Here is a 20377-nt window from a genome sequence, read left to right on the forward strand (position 1 = left end):
TGAAGAGGATGCTCAGGGTTCTCCATAATGTTCTTCATTTTATGAAGAATCCTTCTTTGCACAATGATCTCCAGAGGTTCCAGAGAAGAGCCAGCTTTCTTTATCAGCTTGTTGAGCTTTTTTAAGTCCCTAGCTCTGATGCTGCTACCCCAGCAGATGATGGAGAAGAGATCACACTTTCCACAACAGACTTATGGAAGATATGCAGCATCTTGCTGCAAACACCAAAGGATCTAAGCTTCCTCAAGAAGTACAGTCTGCTCTGTCCCTTCTTGTAGATGGCTTCACAGTTGCATCTCCACTCTAGTCTGTTGTCCAGGTGAACACCGAGGTATTTATACTCCTCCCCCACCTTCACCTCTTCTCCCATGATGGAAATAGTTTTTGACTTATTCCTGTTTCTCTTAAAATCTACAATCATCTCCTTTGTTTTAGTCACGTTCAAAATGAGATGATTGTTTCCACACCATGACACAAAGCGGTCCACCACCTTCCTGTACTCAGCTTCTTGTCCATCTCTGATCTACCCCACGACTGCAGAATCATCCGAGTATTTCTGCAGGTCACAGGAGTCTGTCTTGTACTGGAAGTCTGAGGTGTACAGAGTGAAAAAGAATGGTGAGAGTACCGTCCCCTGTGGTGCTCCTGTGCTGCTGACTACCTGGTTAGACACACAACCCTTCAGTCTCACAAACTGTGGTCTGTTTGTCAGGTAGTCTTTAATCCAGGAGATTGTTGAGGCCTCCACCTGAGTCTTCTGGAGTTTCTGACAAAGCAAATCAGGTTGGATTGTGTTAAATGCACTGGAGAAATCAAAGAACATGATCCTCACAGTGCTGCTGGCTTTGTCCAGACGACAGTGGGTTTGTTGAAGCAGGTGTATGACGGCATCTTCAACTCCAACTCCACAGCAATAAGCAAACTGAAGGGGGTCCTGATGGTTTACTGTTTGCTTACTCAGGTGGGCCAACAGGAGTCTCTCTAGGACCTTCATGATGTGGGATGTCAGGGCAACAGGTCTATAGTCATTGAGGACTGATGGGTGAGTTTTCTTTGGTACCGGAATAAGACAGGAGGTCTTCCACAACACTGGAACCTTCTTCTGGGCCAGGCTAAAGTTGAAGAGATGCTGCAGAATCCCACAGAGCTGCTCTGCACAGCCCTTCAGGACTCTAGAGGTGACACAATCTGGACCTGCAGCCTTATTCCAATTCAGTCTCTCCAGTTGCATCTTCACCTGACTTCTTTCGTGGCAGCCTGTCTGGAGTTTGCCAAAAGGCACCTGAAGGACTCTCAGACCACGAGAAACAGAATTCTTTGGTCTGATTACACAAAGATTCGTCATGTTTGAAGGAGACCGACACCGCTTATCAAAGGCCAACACCATCCCAACAGTGAAGCATGGTGGTGGCAGCATCATGCTATGAGGATGTTTTTCAAAGCAGAAACTGGCAGACTAGTCAGGATAGAGGGAAAAATGAATGTAGCAATATACAGAGACATCCTGGATGAAACCTTCTCCAGAGCATTTTTGACCTCAGACTGGAGCGACGGTTAATTTTTCAGCAGGACAACGACCCGAAGCCCACAGCCAAGACCTCAGAACCACCCTGTAAATGTCCTGGAGTGGCCCAGCCAGAGTCCAAACTTGAATCTGATGGAACATCCGGAGAGATCTGAAAATAGCTGTGCACACACCTCTCTCATCCAACCTGATGGAGCTTGAGATGTTCTGCAAAGAAGAATGGGCCAAACTGGTGAGCTAAGCTATTGGTGTCATATTCAAAAGGCTTGAGGCTTTAACTGCTGCCAAAGGTGGATCATAAAGTGTTAAGCAAAGACTGTGAATACTTACGGAAATGTGATTTTGTTGGAATAATTTAATATAGATTTATCTTATATTTTCTCCTATCCTTAACTTGACTATTTGATTTTTATAACCTTTCATGATGTTTGTGTGAGTAAAGGATGTGATGAATTTGTCTGCAGGCAAAGGTCATAAATGGAGTCGAGAAGGAAGCAGTCCGCAGTTGAGGAGGTCATAAAAGATGAAGGCTGATTGTGCTGAACGGACAACACACTGATCCTAAGATTGGAGGAGACTGTGGAAGTGTGTTGTTAAAAGATAATGGTGTTTATGACCTGTTTACGATGCAGTTGTTGTTTCCCATCCTTAGAGAATGACGTTCTTTGTAACTAGGGACCCCCGAATGATAATAAAAAGAGTGGAACGGACAGATGTTTTTCAGAGCGGTGCAATATTTGTAACTGAAAACATCTCTATCCGTTCTCCTCGCAGCGAGTAAATAACTAATTCTTTGTCTTTCTCTTCTTTTTGTGATGTTATAAGTATTGCAAGTTGTTTAAACCTGACATTAATTTGGTCCTTCGGAGCCGGATTCCAAATACGCCTGATGATTCCAGCGGGTTGGTGGATACCAGTAAGACCGTGCGCACGGCAAGTCTTATCAGACTCACAGACCCTTTCCGGGACTGGTTCTCGGCCCGCCCGCTGGGGTCTGACGGCTGACGGAACTCTGACAGAGAGGAGAAGACAAAGTGGTGAGTTGAATCTGGATTAAAAAAAGTGTGACGAATGACTGGGGGTCATTGCGTGGAATAAAACCCTGTGAATCCTAGGCCCTAACAGGTAAAAGTAGGACGGCGGAGTCCTGAAGAAGTATTAATAAGTAATACTGAAAATTTCGTGTTTCCAGGACGGCGGAGTCCGCGTTTAAGTATTTTAAACAACAAAAATACTAAGAAAATTCCGCGTTTAACAATGTATGTAGAGAGGGAGACTCTACATACATAGATGCTATAGATGAATATAAATTAACTGATCAAGTAGCTGCAAGAATTGAATCAAGTATCTGTTGGTGGTGTACGATAAACAAAAACGTGGACAGGATCAACTATATTCACTACAATGTGCAAAAACTAGGAAATTGGACACAAAGCGGGTTTGAAGCTGTCCATGACCAATTGGCTTCAACTTCCCTGATGGCATTCCAGAATAGAATTGCTTTGGACATGTTGTTAGCTGAAAAAGGAGGAGTTTGTGCCAATTTTGGAGAAAAATGTTGCACATTTATACCTAACAACACTGCTGCTGACGGTAGCCTCACTAAAGCCATAGAAGGTTTGAGATCTCTAAATGGCAAAATGAAGGAGCATTCTGGAGTAGACACCTCGATGTGGGACTCCTGGCTGGATGTGTTTGGGAAGTATAAAATTTTAGTATCATCAGTAATAATTTCCTTTGCAGTGTTTGCTGCAATTTTTGACATTGCGTGGATGTTGTTGTATTCCCTGCCTTCGTTCTCTGCTTTACCGTTTCATCACCACAGCTATTTCTCCTATGGAAGACAGAGTTACACAACTATCCGTTATTTAAACATCAGGATGATGAAGATGATGAGGATGTGACTGACCACTTTTCTAGCCTGTATCCAGATCCATTTCTATATGATTCTGTGATTTGAATGTCAGTAAGTGCCTCCGAGTGTAATTATATTTGGGCTCATGAAAAATGATCTTGCATTTAAAAATCTAAAAGAAGTGGCTGTTTAAGTGATATGAGAATATGAGCAAATATAAGATAAACAGGGAGGAAATGTTGGAATAATTTAATATAGATTTATCTTATATTTTCTCCTATCCTTAACTTGACTATTTGATTTTATAACCTTTCATGATGTTTGTGTGAGTAAAGGATGTGATGAGTTTGTCTGCAGGCAAAGGTCAAAAATGGAGCCGAGAAGGAAGCAGTTGAGGAGGTCATAAAAGATCAGAATCAGAATCAGAATCAGAAAAGCTTTATTGCCAAGTACGTTTTTGGACATACAAGGAATTTGTTTTGGCGTAGTCGGTGCAATACAGTACAAATTAAACAGTACAAACATATCTACAATATAATATAAATATAAGTGCACAGTTTTAAGTGAGTGAGAGTAAATATAGAGCAGTATAAGATGCAAGAGCAATACAACAGTGCAGGTGATCATTGTGCAAGTAAAGCAGTGCAAGTAAGCAGGAGTCCAAGCTGAGCGTTAATGTAACACATAGAGTTACAGGTTACAGGTGTCCTGTCAGCAAAAAAAAGGGGGGGTGTGGGGGAAAGGGGGAATGTCAGGGTGGTTTCCGGGCTTTGTTAACCAGGCTGGTGGCAGATGGGAAAAAACTGTTCTTGTGGCGTGAGGTTTTGGTCCGGATGGACCGCAGCCTCCTGCCAGAGGGGAGAGTCTCAAAGAGTCTGTGACCGGGGTGGGAGGGATCAGCCAGAATCTTCCCTGCCCGCTTCAGGGTCCTGGAGGTGTACAGTTCCTGGAGCGACAGTAGACTGCAGCCAATCACCTTCTCAGCAGACCGAATGACACGCTGCAGCCTGCCCTTATCCTTGGCTGTAGCAGCGGCGTACCAGATGGTGATGGAGGAGGTGAGGATGGACTCAATGATGGCTGTGTAGAAGTGCACCATCATAGTCTTTGGCAGGTTGAATTTCTTCAGCTGCCGCAGGAAGAACATCCTCTGCTGGGCTTTCTTGATGAGGGAGCTGATGTTTGGCTCCCACTTGAGATCCTGGGAGATGATGGTTCCCAGGAAGCGGAAAGATTCCACAGTGTCAATTGTGGAGTCACAGAGGGTGATGGGGGCAGGTGGGGCTGGGTTCTGCCTGAAGTTCACAACCATCTCCACTGTCTTTAGAGCGTTGAGCTCAAGGCTGTTCTGGCTGCACCAGTCCAACAGATGGTCCACTTCCCATCTGTACGCGGACTCGTCACCATCAGAGATGAGTCCGATCAGGGTGGTGTCGTCCGCAAACTTCAGAAGCTTGACAGACTGGTGACTGGAGGTGCAGCTGTTGGTGTACAGGGAGAAGAGCAGAGGAGAGAGAACACAGCCTTGGGGGGAACCGGTGCTGATGGTCAGGGAGTCAGAGACGTGCTTCCCCAGCCTCACGCGCTGCTTCCTGTCAGACAGGAAGTCAGTGATCCACCTGCAGGTGGAGTCGGGCACACTCAGCTGGGAGAGCTTCTCCTGGAGCAGAGCTGGGACGATGGTGTTGAAGGCAGAGCTGAAATCCACAAACAGGATCCTGGCATAGGTTCCTGTGGAGTCCAGGTGCCGGAGGATGAAGTGAAGGGCTAGGTTGACTGCATCATCTACAGACCTGTTGGCTCTGTAGGCAAACTGCAGGGGGTCCAGGAGGGGGTCGGTGATGTCTTTTAGGTGTGAGAGCACAAGGCGCTCAAAGGACTTCATCACCACAGAGGTCAGGGCGACGGGTCTGAAGTCATTAAGCCCTGTGGTCCTTGGCTTCTTGGGAACAGGGACGATGGTGGAGGACTTGAAGCAGGCTGGCACATGACATGTCTCCAGTGAGGTGTTAAAAATGTCTGTGAAGACTGGAGACAGCTGATCAGCGCAGTGCTTCAGGCTGGCTGGTGAGACAGAGTCTGGTCCAGCAGCTTTCCGGGGGTTCTGTCTCCTGAAGAGTTTGTTGACGTCCCTCTCCTGGATGGAAAGAGCCGTCCTCGGCGTGGGTAGGGGGCTGGTGGGGGTTGGAGGTGCCAAGGCCCCTCTTGAGGTTGGGGAGGTGGGGGTGGTGGATTGTGGCTGCAGCTGTTGGGGGGCGTCGTGGGAGATGGTTGCAGGACTGTCCCTTTGTCTTTCAAAGCGGCAGTAGAACTCGTTCAGGTCGTTGGCGAGGCGTCGGTCGTTGATGGAGTGGGGGGCTTTCGGCTTGTAGTTGGTGATTTGCTTGAGCCCTTTCCAGACAGACGCAGAGTCGTTGGCTGAGAACTGGTTTTGGAGCTTCTCAGAGTACAGTCGTTTGGCCTCTTTCACTGCCTTGCCAAACTTGTACTTAGCCTCTCTGTATATGTCTTTGTCCCCACTCCTGAAGGCCTCTTCCTTATCCAGTCTTAACCTTCTGAGTTTAGCTGTGAACCAGGGTTTGTCATTGTTGTAACTCACCCTGGTGCATGATGGTACACAGCTGTCCTCACAGAAGCTGATGTAGGAAGTCACAGCCTCTGTGTACTCGTCCAGACTGTTGGTAGTAGTCCTGAACACATCCCAGTCTGTACAGCCTAAACACGCCTGGAGATTCTCCACAGCCTCACTGCTCCACTTCCTTGACGTCCTCACAACAGGTTTGCAGAGCTTTAGTTTCTGCCTGTATGCAGGAATCAGGTGGACCATGATGTGGTCGGATTGGCCCAGTGCAGCACGTGGGACGGCGTGATAAGCGTCTCTGATGGTGGTGTAACAGTGATCCAGAATGTTGTCCTCTCTGGTCGGACATTTTATAAACTGTCTGTATTTGGGAAGTTCGTGGGTCAGATTACCTTTGTTAAAGTCACCAGCGACGATAACTAAGGAGTCCGGGTTGGTCCGCTCCACACTCAGTATCTGGTCGGCGAGCATGCGCTGTGCGACCTGCACGTTAGCTTGCGGTGGGATGTAAACACCGACCAGGATGAACGAAGCGAACTCACGGGGGGAATAGAAAGGCTTACAGTTTATGATGAAGGCTTCCAGGTCTGGAGAACAGTGCTGTTGAATCACTGTCACGTCGTTGCACCAACCACTGTTGAGGTAAAAACAGATTCCTCCACCTTTCGCTTTGCCGGAGAGTTCCGTGTCTCTGTCCGCTCTGTAGAGCTGGAATCCTGCCAGCTGCAGCGCGGAGTCCGGTATTAATCCACACAGCCACGTCTCCGTGAAGCACAAAACTGCCGATGAATAAAAGTCCCTGTTTTTCCCCAACAGCAGTTGTAGTTCCTCCATTTTGTTGGGAAGTGAGCGCACGTTAGAGAGAAATATTCCAGGTAACGGTGTTCGTAGTCCACGCTGGCGAAGACGTACCAGCACCCCAGCCCGTTTCCCTCTCTTCCGGCGTTTCACCGCGTGAACAAAGGTGAGCGAACCTTTGACCAGAATGTCCAAACATTCCAGAGCAGTAGGTAGAAATGTTGGAAATAACTCCTCTGGTGTAGTAGCCCTGATGTTCATGAGTTCTTCTCTGGTGAGAGAGCTCCGGGTACCATCACAGAAGACCGTTTTAAAGCAAAAAACAAAACAAAACAATGCGCACCAACACGCCGAGGCAACCATCCCGCAGATGAAGGCTGATTGTGCTGAATGGACAACACACTGATCCTAAGATTGGAGGAGACTGTGGAAGTGTGTTGTTAAAAGATAATGGTGTTTATGACCTGTTTACGATGCAGCTGTTGTTTCCCATTCTTAGAGAATGACGTTCTTTGTAACTAGGGATCCCCGAATGATAATAAAAAGAGGACAGATGTTTTTCAGAGCGGTGCGAGAGATTGTAACTGAAAACATCTCTATCCGTTCTCCTCGCAAAAAAACTAAATAACTAATTCTTTGCCTTTCTCTTCTTTTTGTGATGTTATAAGTATTGCAGGTTGTTTAAACCTGACAGATTTATTTTTCTATTTTTAATAAATTTGCAACAATCTCAAACAGACTTCTTTCAGATTGTCATAATGGGGCGTTGTGTGTAGAATTTTAATGAAATAGATTAAATTGATACCATTTAGAATAAGGCTGTGACATAACTAAATGTGGAAAAATGCAGCGCTGTGAATACTTTGCGGATGCACTGTATGTAATTTATTTTGGTGACAAGTACACCTTCTAAAAGAGAGGTATTATTAAAACTCTTCACTAATGGATTACTGGTTTATATTGCAGATTTGTTGATATCCAGTCATGTTTAACTCAGTGCTGATGTATGACTTCTACTTCTTACATTGGTACAATATCACAGTAAACATTTATATTACCTTTGGTAAACTGTGAGGAGGAAGCTCTGTTCTGTCACCAAACAGAATCACACCAGCTGTGGTGGGATTGGCGTCCACCACTCCTGATGCATGGGCAGACACATTAAACAGGCTTGCAATATTTTGCATAAGCAACATGATAATTTATAAATATTTAAAGTGGCTAAAACTGTGTTTGCCAGCAAATATGAACATTTGTTGATATCAATCTTAAAATGATGAAGTAGATGCTGACAAACAAGTGAAATGTTAACTTAAAAAATACAATCACACACATACCTCTCCTATCAACTGCTGATGTGGACAAAAGGAGCATAGCTCGGAATGATGGACGAACGCTTCGACCCTTGATTTGTGAAGGGTCATCTGTGCCCCTCTTTTTCCAAAGTAAGGTTAACTCACAATCAGATATACCAAGAAACTGGTTCATGCATTGAAGACTTATACAGTAAAGCTGGACAGTTTAAAAAAAAAGCAGGCGTGATCTGCTATAATGAATGTTTTACATTTGACTGTAGCTTGTAAGCTTTGAGAATTACCTTGCATCTGATCACAGTATGTATTATAATCCTATGTTTAATCAAAATGATCAATTGTGATTACACAAATTCTTAAAAAAGAAGTGTGTTCTGTCTATTCTGTCTAGTAGAATGATTTCACATTAGTTTTGTATCATCGGGTCATGTGTACTAAAAGCTATTGAAAAAATCATGATTTGTGATTAAAGAAATTTATAAAAAATAGAAAATGCATTAAAATCAGATTTTAAAAAAAGGGTGTGCCTCATATATCCAGTCTAGTAGAACAATTTCAGACAGATTTTGTGTCAGTGGGGCACATGACCTGGAAGCTGTTGAAGAAAAATGCAAATTTTTGAACCAAAACATTCCAAAAAAATATAAAAATGCTTAAAATGGAATATAAAAGGGTGTGCCTCATCTGTGCAGTGTAGTAGAACAATTTCAGATAGATTCTGTGTCAGTAGGTCACTTGACCTGGAAGCTATTGAAGAAAAATGCTAATTTCTGACCCAAACAATTCCTAAAAATACAGAAAAGACTTATGGAATAAAAAGGGTGTGCCTCATCTGTGCAGTGTAGTACAAAAATCTCATACATATTTTGTGTCAATTGGTCACCTGACCTGAAGGTATTGAAGAAAAATGGTGAATTTTAATATAAAAAATTCATACAAAATAGGAAATCCATCTAAATGAGACAATAATGGGTGTGCCTCCTTCTCCCAGTCTAGTAGGACAATTTAAGAGTGATTTTGTGTGAATTGGTCACATAATCTCAAAGCTATTAAAGAAAAATGGCGAATTGTAATATCAAAAATTCATAAAAAATTGAAATTGCACTTAAATTCAAAATAAATTAGTGTGCCACATCTTTCTCGTCTAATATGATGATTTGACATGGATTTTGTGTCACTGGGTCACAAGACATGAAAGTTATAAATGTTTGTTTCTCCCGAGTATTTGGTTCGGACATTTAACGACGGCCCCTAAGCGAACCACCGGGTGTTGGTTGAGCGAGACAGCAGAGAGCAGTTGCCCGGAATCAGTCTGCTTTTGCCGGTTGAAACAGGAGGCTGACCCGCTGAATCAGCGGAGCTCAAATATCCAATAGCCATCTTCAAACTAACTTCACTGCGGTGAACAACCGCACTAAATCAGATCTAATGTTGCCTTCACGTGATTTCCCATAATGTCGTAACTTAGAGATTCCTGAGGGCTTAAAAAGGATTTATGATGCATTCATGTGACTTTGGGAAAAGGTATAACGCTTGGCTAATCAAATGAAGCGAAGTGAGGTGAAACTAAACCTCTGCTGAGGTAGTCATTTACTCAGTTTATTTCACATGACACTAATGAATTGATTATTTAGATTGGAAATTATATTTTAAAAACAAGTAATTAGATTGATCAAATGCTGAGAGAATCTGGATATCATCCCAGGAATGCAATCATCACTTTATCCTTTATTTAGTATAGATTCCTGCCAAAATTTGTTTTTCCAAAATGATGCTAAAATTGCAAAAAATAGGACTTGCTCATTTGTAATCTCGTGCCACAGAAGTACAAATGTCAACAAAAATCTTTATTATAATTGAGATACAAATTGAACAACAATACAAACAACAATGACCACATAAATCTGACCCAGGTGTCACGTTAACACAAGGGCTTAATCACACCTGTTAAAATTCCTTTTTTTTTTTTTTTTGCTGTCAAAACAATGAGAAAATAAAAAAAACACTTTTAATGTAACACAAATCCTGTATTTACTAGTAAACAAGCAAATCTGTTAAATTTAGAAAAGAAAAGCTGAAATAGCCTGATTGCATTAGTGTGCACACCCTTAAACTAATATTTTGTTGAACCACTGTATGATTAATTTGCAATGATCAATGCATCCCTCCTAGATTGAACTAGATAGATCTGGCATCATATGTAGAGTCTGATTAACTTTGCTTCCTTAGTAGGACTTTAATCATATTTACTCATTTCTTTAGCTGAACTCATAGTTTGCAAAAAAGTTACAGTTGTAATAAATATGGAACAGAAACCTAACGTTTCTCTGTTGCTGGGAAAAAGACAAGACGGAAACTGGTCAGGGAGGATGACAATGTATCATCCTTTAATGAAACCAAGCTTAAACATTACACAGTAATTTCAAAATGCATCATCAAAAGAACATCATACTGTAACCACAGTGAAACATGGTGATGGAACTAGACTTTTTGTCATGGTGGATGAAATCATGAACAGTTCAAAATAAGTCTGTTTCAACCCAAAACCTAGGGCTGACAATAAAGAAGATTTTTTTTTAGCACCACTGGGAGCATATGTCAAAAGTAATTAATAATAATAATCATGGTCTCATTTTATTTACATCTCAAAACCTCTCCCTTTTAACAGGTTGTACAGACTTTTGTACAAATCCACCAACACGTCCTGAAAAAACATCTTTAAGAATACAAAGACCTTTTATGACCTCAGGTTTTTTTTTTTATTATTCTCCTGTAAAGTATAAGAATAAGTTGATATTCAGACTATCTGCAGTGGTGTGATCCTGCCTGCGGTGTTAGATTCTGGATCGGTAGCTCTACTGAACATCTAACTGCAGACATGTTTGGCTCTGTGGTGTGAGCAATTATCTACTCTGAACAAGTCTCACTTTGTCCCAATTTAGGCACAGCTGAGATGTGTCATGGAGCTGCGATTTTGTAACCTGACATGAAAAGGTATCAGAGAGGTCATGAATAAAACACTTTTTTCTTAGTAAACAGCCTTGTCAAGATACTTGCTACACTGTGACATTTAGATGGCAACAAGAGTGAGCTATTTTGATTTTAAAGCTTTCAGATTAAAAACTGGACAAAACTGTTTCATAAAGAATACAATATTTAAGGATGCAGACTATTTAATTAAACTTTGTTTCCTGCTAGATAGTCAGTGCTGTTATTTACACAAAATATAACTGTGAAGGCTGAGTAGGCTGAGTAGGGTTTCTGATACTGAAGCTTCACTTCACTTTGAATGTTTGTAATTTTTACACCTCTTTTAAATCCCAGAAATTTCAGTGGGTGAACAGGTTTGTCCAAACTGCAACTATTCAGCAACTATTCAGTTTAAACAGATTCTGACTTGTAGCACTAAACCTAGAAAGTGAAGGTGTCAGTAAATCGTATTATTTTAGGTTTATATGTTTGTTTCACTGAAGGATCTGCGTAAGTGATGGTTTTGTACTTTGGTTTCTGTTTTGTGTCTTCTTTTTCTGGTTGAAACTGATGTGAGAGTAACACAGAGCTCTCACTGTCTGCAAATGCGTTGTTGTCGGCAGTCTCTTGCAAATGGCTAAAGCTTCCTTTCTTTCCAATATCATTCTTCTGTGATAGTTTTCCATCTTCATTTCCTTCTTCAATGGCCTCCTTGTGTTTTCTTTCAGATTCGCCCTTTGATTTCCTTATTGTTACCGCAGGAAGACTAATGAAATGGGGACTACATTTGTCCTTGTCTTGAAAATCTTCCATTGACACATTATTTTCCTGATGAATGAAAGATAAATGTGATAGCTGGTTTTCACTAATTTCTGGGAGTGGGGTTGACTCAATCTGATTAACCCTATTTTTACCATCAAATCTGTAAATGCATGGGATGACGCACTTGGAGAACCCACCTTGAATAGGCTTTGGTCTTTGAACATTCATGTCCCCATTGGTATATTCCAAAGAACACGTCTGGGTTTTTGATTTGCTATTGTCTTCTGTCTGTTTGGATTCACCTCCAACTGATTCACAGGAAGAACACTCCAGGTTTCTCAACAGATTGCCTGTGGTCTCCCTTAATATTTTGTCCTGTTCCCAGCTTTCAGAAACCTCAGATTTAATTTCCTTTAGGGATTGTTCAGGAGAGGAATCTACACATTTGGACCAGGTAGAGGGGCAGGTCATGATTGTGGCTATTTGCCAGTTTACTGGCATTTCCACCTGAAGAAGAACTTTACAAGGTTGTGGGAGTGACCATTCAGTCACAGAAATTAAAGGGAGTACCTCTAGATCTGCAAATTTGACCCTTTTCGTAAGAGAGTCAGCTTCGTCGACTGTAGTTGGGATTTGGCTGAAATGTTTCGAGCCTCCAACCTTATCATCGATATCATGACCTTGAGCCTTTATACGTTTTAGTGAACAGCAAATCTCTTGATCCAATGAGTCTGCTTTCAGATGAGTCTCATCTTCTGTGTGTGAATTTGCTTTAGTTAAAATGTCGGCGTCATGTTCAGGGTTTTGAAGTTGTCCATGTGTAATTTGAATAGCTTTTAATTTTTGCACACCAGTTATACATGTCTTGCTCTTCCCTAGGTTCTGTTTATTGAACGCTTGGCGAGCCACCTGTTGTTTCTCTCTTTCAGCACCAGCTACTTTTTCTTTAATTTTAGATGCAACCCTGTTTCCCACACCAGGCCATTCATGAGATGAAGATAGATCACTTTGCTTACATACAGTAGCTATGTTTTCAAATCTTGTCATTAAGGAGTTTAGGAGGATCCCTTTTCCAATGTGTCTTGGTTTGAATGGCTCTTTCTTCATGGTTTTCATTTCCTGTTGTTTCTGCTCAGCCATGGCAAACTTGGCCATGATTTCTTTCACACTACCACGTCTTTTTAATCTTTTGTCTCTGGTGTCAGTGTTGTGTTTTCTGTTGTGATTACGGTTATCTTGACCTGGTACTCCCCTGCTGGAAGCCAGAGTTCCTACCTCCTTCTGGTTGGTGTTATAAGGTTTAGGCGAAGACCTTGAGAACTTAGACTGAAGGAGCTGGAACCTGGTAAGGCGGCGAGATCGTAATTCCTCTGTACTTTGATCAATTTTGCACTTTTCAGAAATGTTGGAACTGCTCTCACCATTCTTTTTTTGCAATGGATGTACCACTTTGAGGCCTTTCTGACACAGAGTCTTTTTAGCTCTCTGCAGACCAGGTTCCTCAGTGTTTCTTGTGTAAATTTGTGTCACAGTGCTAGACTCTGCCATCTCCATGCTTGTGTTATTGGTTGTCCTCTTGAGCAGATCCTGCATTAGGTAATGCAGTAGACTCTCAAAGATCCCTCGGAGCACTGGTCGGCATTTCGGGTCTCTAACTAGCTTCCTCAATGCACCGACATCGGGGCTGATTCCGGTTTTCCGACAATCTGGTCTACAGAGAATAGAGGACATGCAAGACTTTTTGAAACTGACAACAACACCCTTAACAACAATTTGGAAATTGATCTTTAGAGCAGCAAAAGCAGTTTTTATTTCTCTAAACTGCAAAATAAGATGTTTTCCCACTTCACCATTTAACCCTGTTAATCAGTCAGTGAAAAACTCCTCCCTATTTGAACTGGTATTTCATTAGTTATCTTATTACTCTAGCGGAAGCAAGGATTTTAGTTTTAGATCGCATTTGAAGCTGATCAAATGCTCGGACTACAGTTCTTTGAACTTTGGTAGTAAGCTGCAAAACCAGACATAGAACTCTGCTTGAAAATCAAAAAAACAAGCTTAAAATTAATGTGTAAATAATGAGACACAGTCAGTCAATTCAGTTCATTTTGATTAGGCATGGGCTGGTTATTAAAGTATACCAAGGTTCTGCTTTAAAACCTCTACAATTTTCTGTCATTCTGTTTCTGCCTTTAAATGAGATAGCAAGAAAGGGTCGAAGTGACCAGAGTCTTCTTAGTTTGTATGGAACACAAAACAGGAGCTTCCTCTCCCTACCCCAACTGTTGCTGCACACTGCAGGTCAGCTGACTGAATTTGTCTTTCTAGCGTGCAAGAAAGACAAATATTTAGAATATTTCTTCTAGCAAACACCATTAGTTTGTACTTGTGTGACTCTATTAAGAGTAGAACAGAAAAAAATAAAAATTTGAACAACAGGGCTCTTGAAAACTACTCCTATATTAAGCATGTCTTTATTCAGTGTTTTTTCTTTACTCCATGAATCAAAAATAAAATAATTGATAAATATTATAGATGACATTATTATAACAGTAATAAAAAATAAGTGCTGCTTTTTTTAGCAGCAGCCAAAATTATTGTTATTCTGCTTAAGGTAAAGCAAAATAATGAATAATACTTTAGATTTTAATAAGCATTAAATGGTCTCTGAGTTGCTTGTCAAATTTGAACCAATGTAGACCCCTGAGGTCATCAGAGACCTGCTTACTCGGCATTTTCAGGACCCGGCTAAATAAGGGGAACCGACGTTTAGTTTCTATGCTCCTCAGCTCTGGAACAAACTCTCTAAAAACCTGAGATGTGCAGAAACTGTTGGCTCTTTCAGATCAAAATAAGTGATGGAGGCGTGAGATTCAAGATTACATTTGTATTTACCATTTGTTTCTTTCTATGTAATGCTTTTCAGGGCTTCACTGATTTTGTTATTTTTATGTGTTTCCTTTGATTTTGTGTGAAGCACTTTCTATTGCCTTGTGTATGACTGGTGCTATATAAATAAACTTGCCTTTCCTTAAATTTTGTCCAAATGTCGTCGAGCCGTGGTATTTTTACTGAAGGGTTTTACACTCTCGGAACCTCACACTGGCTCATCCATAAGCTCCATCTTTAGAGTTTTTACATCTCAGTGTTATTATACTGTAATATAATTACTGTGCAACTACTTTAACACAGTAAAAGGGAACATAATGCCCATTTGACAATTTTCACAATCATAACTGTTTATTTTATTTTAAACACATTCACACCATTAGGCTAAGAATAGCTAAAGGTACATTAAAATTAAAAAGGTTTGATATTATTCTGTTTGTTGGATTCATTTTTATCATTCAAAAAGAAATTAGTTATGCAGAAGCTAGCTGCTGAAGCAGTTTTCCCTAAACCGTTGCAGACAGTGTTTGCTCAAACTGTAAGCCGATTAGATTTAAATCAATTCTCCTAGTGCTTCATGTTAATAAAAGTTAGGTTTAATAGAAGGTAACAGTCAGAGAAAGGAAAAACATCTACTTTGGTTTTCCCAAGTTACTGAATGTTAAGAAAGCAGAAGGTTTTTTTCTTTCCCCACAGCTCTGTCATTGGCAAGTCAAACAACCAGACCTTTTAGGCACACAACTTAAAATCAAGATTTATGGATATCGATAACAGGCGAATCATGAAATTGATGTTCAAATAAAAAAGGCAGTTCAGTTCCGTTCTTTTAATGCTTCTTGGTCCCACTTCTTTAGTGAGACATAATTTGACCTTTTACTAAAACTTATGACAGATGTGTGGATAGTGGACAGAAAAAATCATTGAGAGCAATAAGTGAGGTGAGAAGAGGACAGCATGTCCCATAAAACTACTGGGACTGAGGAAGGTGGTGTCAGGCACAGGGAAGCGTCATGTTCAGTTCCTCTGATAGTATAGTTCAGCTCAGTGAAGATCAGGATTACTTCTCTATGCATTTCTCTGCAGATGCTGCCTTATAGAGTGCCTCTCCCAGCTCCTCCAGGCGTTCTCTTTTGTCCAAATCCCGGTGCAGATTCTGGGGAACCTGATTTAGGCCGTTCATGAGTCCATAGAGGCAGCCTGCAATGAGGCCTGTGGCTTCACTCTCACCTAAAAGGGAATTTTTACAAAGTTATTTTACTTATGATGTGTTTCTGTCTCTAGAATACTGCTCAGAAGTCTCAAATAAAAATGCAGCTAAAGTCTAAAGAACAATACAGAAAAGCGAAGAAATATTGAGCCTCTTTAAAATTTGAAAGTAATAAAGAAAAGAGGTTAAGTTGGTTTAATTATTTCTGCCCCATAGATCTTGCAGGTCTGTAATTCAGAATTTCTCACCTCCATGAAACATGGCTCGTTTACAGAGCTCTGTCCAATTGCTTCCTGCAGCCAGAAGTGCATCGTAGGCAATCATGGGAGCATCATGACCTCTCCGCCCTGCTCGACCCTCTGAGCTCCAACGCTTGTACATCTGTTTTTGGAAAAAAAAAGGGTCTGTGTCTGTTAGGGGTTGCAATCTGTTGATTTGAAAGTATGAGAAAAAAGAGCCCCACGATACTTACTTTATCTGTCTCCTCTGCATCATAGCCATCAGAAAATGATGGTTTATTTTGTCCCTGTTTGTCAATCTCTCGCTCTTCAAGGTAAAACTGCCACTTGGCCTCAAAATAAAACCAGTTTTCTTGGTACTCTGTATAAACAAATATAGGGCATCCAGTTCAGAGATCATTTCTTTTTTCAACAAAATGCCGAATCTGAATTTAAGAGAACGCATATTAATAAACCCTTTTTTTGCTGAAGTTTGAGGATTCATAGCTTAAATGATGAAACTGAGGTCCAACCTGCCATGTGTCGTATTGTCTTCTTGCAGTACTCCTCAGCACGGGGGATGACGTTCATGAGCTCACAGCCCCAAGTCACAAGAGGCTTCCCCTGGATTGCAAAGGATGCAAATAATGCTGTTGTCAGGGAGCCAAGGAAGCCTGAAGCCCAGAGAAGAGAGACACCACAAGTGACTTTCACAGTTCAGACTGTTAATATCCTTAGTAGTCAAGGAATATTACAGCACCTCCACAATTGAAAAGTGTAAAAAAAAAAATCTTACTCTAACACTTCCATTAATGCATCCAATGATTTTTTTCCCCTTATTTTTTATAGTCAGTGCCCAGAAACTGCTAATTAGTCATTTTTGGCTTGTTTCTATAAACTATAAATATGAAGTGACACAGAAGCCCATTTGTCTTAGCCACTAATCAAAATGGGAAAGACAAGTGAACACTGCCTTTCAAGTAGGGCAAATGTGTATTGGTTGTTGTATGTCAGGACATGGCAACAGCAAAATAGGTTATTGCTTAAACATGTCCAAACCTACAGTCAGAGCTAGAATTTAAAATGTTTTAAACAACTGGAACTGTGACAAATAAGTGTAGAAGCCAATCAGTGTTTATCTTACCACCACACTCATTGTTGGAGAACTAGAGCAAAAGTAGTATCTTGGGTTCACCAAGTCGCTATAACAACCACATCTATATGTTGGGGAAAAGCGTTTGCTATTCTGCTCTCAGAAATATAAATGGAACCATGCACTTTGGGCCGGTGAGACTGAGATTAAGAAATTTATTTTCAAGTTCATCATCAAGTAGATTTTGAAACAAAGGACGAATATGTGGAAAAGCAAGTCACGCCCACTGTTACTTATGGTAGGGAATCTGTGATACTGTGGGCCTGTTCATCTTTCAAAAGGCCCTGGGGACCTTGTTAGAATGCATAGAACAGCAGTTGGTTAAGGAAAAGAGCACTCAGGACTGATTGAGTGCTGGTGCTATGTATCTTTTAGATGTGTCACTGCTAACACACCTGAATCAAAGAGCTGACTTATGTCCTTAACTTGTCCCCAATTCTTTAAGAGCGTATTAATGAACACTTTATGTGTTTTGGGTTGGTTTAAGCAGGGAAACATCTAAAACATGCAGGGCACTGGCCTGATGTAGAGAAACTGGAATAGTCAGATCATCGTTGGCTCCAGTGTTGGGAAACATTATTAGAAATATAAGTGATTGGGAACAGGGAGTTGTACTAACAAGCGGTGCCAATATGTGGTACAGTTGAATTAGTTTCCAACTATATACATGTTATTAAAAATAAATTTGGATTTTACTCAATTTTTCTATTAGAGATTATCCTACTGCTATTGAGAATGTATGTATTTTAGGGCTTTTTACATGTTTTTAAGAGCAATTGCACTCTTTCAGGTTAAAATAGATATACCAGGGTGATGCGTGGTGTGGAGCTAGGAGCCCTATATACGTAGTCTATTAGTCCTTGACGCAGACGTCTGGCGTTCGATTCCCAACCTTGGGACCTTTGCTTTGTGTCTTTCCCCTTTTTCTCTCTGCTCATTTTGTCTGAATACTGCAAGTAAAGGCCACCAGTATCACAAAAACCTTTAAAAAACAGTACATGTGGATACGTTCGCCTGTAGTTATGTTACAGTCAAACAGCAACACAAGATTTGCACAATCATTGTTAGATTTCTAGTTTGAAACCATCATCACTGTCATCACCTGTTGGGTGGTTATGGGTCATTCTGCCAATCTCGATGCTGACCTCCACCAAGTTATCCACCCTCTCTGGCTGCCAGTATCTCATTCCAACACACATCGCTTTGGCTGCTGCTCCGAACCCAGACCCTGGTTACAGACACCCATTTTTACTGTATTCATGTTTGGTTTATAACATTCAAAGCTTCCTAACTCTTAATCTACCTTTTTCATTGAAAGGTGTATGCCAAGCGAGCAGGAAGTTGTGAGGTTTTAGGTGAACGCAGGGCTCCACGGTCGCAGGATCAGGAGCTCGTCCCTGGAGAGAGACCATGGCTTCCACATAGAGACGCACCACCTCCCTGTACAGGTCCTCCAGACACCAGTAATCTGAACAAACGCACTCTGGTTAGGAGTCATTCATGACTGGCATGCAGGGTAAGATAAGTGGTGCTGCGATGAGCTAAGTTTAGCCCCACTCCGCCACAACACAGATTAGGACCCGAATGCCTGTGGTAAAAAACAATGTCCTTTCAGCAAACTTTGATCTGTCCTTATTCATTTTATCTGTGGTCTTTGCATGATGAAAATAATCTGTAGAGACAAAGTGCTAACAATTTATTGATCCAAAATGTTCATTCACTTGTGTGATTTGGACATTTGGACATTTGAGTTGCACATTTTTAATGTTTCTCTGTTAACTATGCTTTAGAATTTGTTCTTTAATCAATTTAAACAGTTCCTCTGCTTTAAATTAGGCAAAATAGTTTTTTTCTGCGCAAATGTTTACATTTCCCAAATCTGAACTTTAAGAGTTGACAAAAAAAAAACAAAGCATCATGCATTACTCTCTGTACGTTGTTGCTTCGCCAGCTGGCATCTCTGCATGCAGGATGGTTGCTAAATAGGGCTTCCTAATCTCAAAAGATGTCATCACTATTTTTCCTTAGAAACACTGTTGCTACCTATAGGCTGCATCTTCAGCCAAACATGATACCAGAAGATTAAAGAGGCCACTGACCCGCCATTGTTTAAAGGGATTGACTTTTCCAGAGTGGTCTATTTTGGAAGTTTCGGACTCTCAGTCCAGAAACATGCTGCAGGGGAGGTTAACATGCATTCAGACTGTCAAAAAAATTCCAAAACTTTGTCTTTGTTGCTCTGTTGCAAAGATAGATGGTGGCATGTTACCAGGTTTAGTCCTTAAGTCAGACTTTGCCAAGCTAGCTAAACTAGTCTGATATTTCTTTCTAAACACAAGAACTAGGATTTTTCTAAATATTGTGCTTTACTTAAGCATATTCTACAATGCACAAAGTCTTGGTTTTATCTGATTGTATATGTCAGTTTTCAATAAACTATGATGTAATGTTTTGTACCTAAAGTTGCTGCAGTTTCAAAAGTTTTCTCAGTATTTAGACAAACACTTCCATCCGTCTTGAAAATAATTCTTTACATACCTGTTGTGAGTGCTTCAGCTGTGGTCATGTGCATCAGTACTGCATCACTCAGGGGCCAGTTCTCAGGGTCCAGTTTTAGGGACTCTAGTCCCCCCATAGAAGCCAGCTCTTCTTGGATCTTCTTGCCTGATGGGCAGTTTTCCCAGCGACCCTTCCTGTAGCCCAATGCATCCCCAACAGCACCGAGAACCATGGCTGCTTTAAACTTCTCCATGTTGCTGGGTTTTTCTCTTGACGGCACACCCAGCTCAAGTCGAGACAAAGATACCCTCCTGAATGAATCTTCTTGCAGGTCTTCCTTCCTCCCACAACAGATACACAGCAATGAAGAAAGACCAAAAATCTTTTGAACTTCAAACTCTTCCGATCTTTTTCTCCATCTCTGCTACATTACAACTGCCTGCTTGCCATCCCCAGAGCTCTCTTTTGAGTTTGCGAAACTAACTTTAAATAGAAAGGCTGGGCAAACACACATCAACATGAAAGCACTGCATTATCAGCCACAGCTTCTTTGTGTTGGGCAATGGTGAGCTCAGCTGTGTTCATGTGTCTCCTAAAAAGGCAATCC

The 20377-nt window shown here is 41.3% G+C and overlaps 1 protein-coding gene across 1 annotated transcript; it reads right to left on the bottom strand.

The window, feature by feature from the left end:
• Positions 1 to 15504: 15504 nt before the first annotated feature.
• On the bottom strand, positions 15505 to 20327 carry adprhl1 (ADP-ribosylhydrolase like 1). Its single transcript, XM_047362469.1, has 7 exons — positions 19810 to 20327; positions 18575 to 18739; positions 18374 to 18499; positions 16652 to 16792; positions 16373 to 16500; positions 16149 to 16281; positions 15505 to 15920 (listed from the first exon to the last, which is right to left on the bottom strand). Exons 1-7 carry the CDS (start codon positions 20021 to 20023, stop codon positions 15751 to 15753), a joined length of 1077 nt encoding a protein of 358 aa, XP_047218425.1. The 5' UTR covers positions 20024 to 20327; the 3' UTR covers positions 15505 to 15750.
• Between the last annotated feature and the right edge of the window lie 50 nt (positions 20328 to 20377).

Source organism: Girardinichthys multiradiatus, chromosome 4 (assembly GCF_021462225.1).
Source record: "Girardinichthys multiradiatus isolate DD_20200921_A chromosome 4, DD_fGirMul_XY1, whole genome shotgun sequence".
In the NCBI taxonomy this organism is placed as follows: Eukaryota; Metazoa; Chordata; class Actinopteri; order Cyprinodontiformes; family Goodeidae; genus Girardinichthys; species Girardinichthys multiradiatus.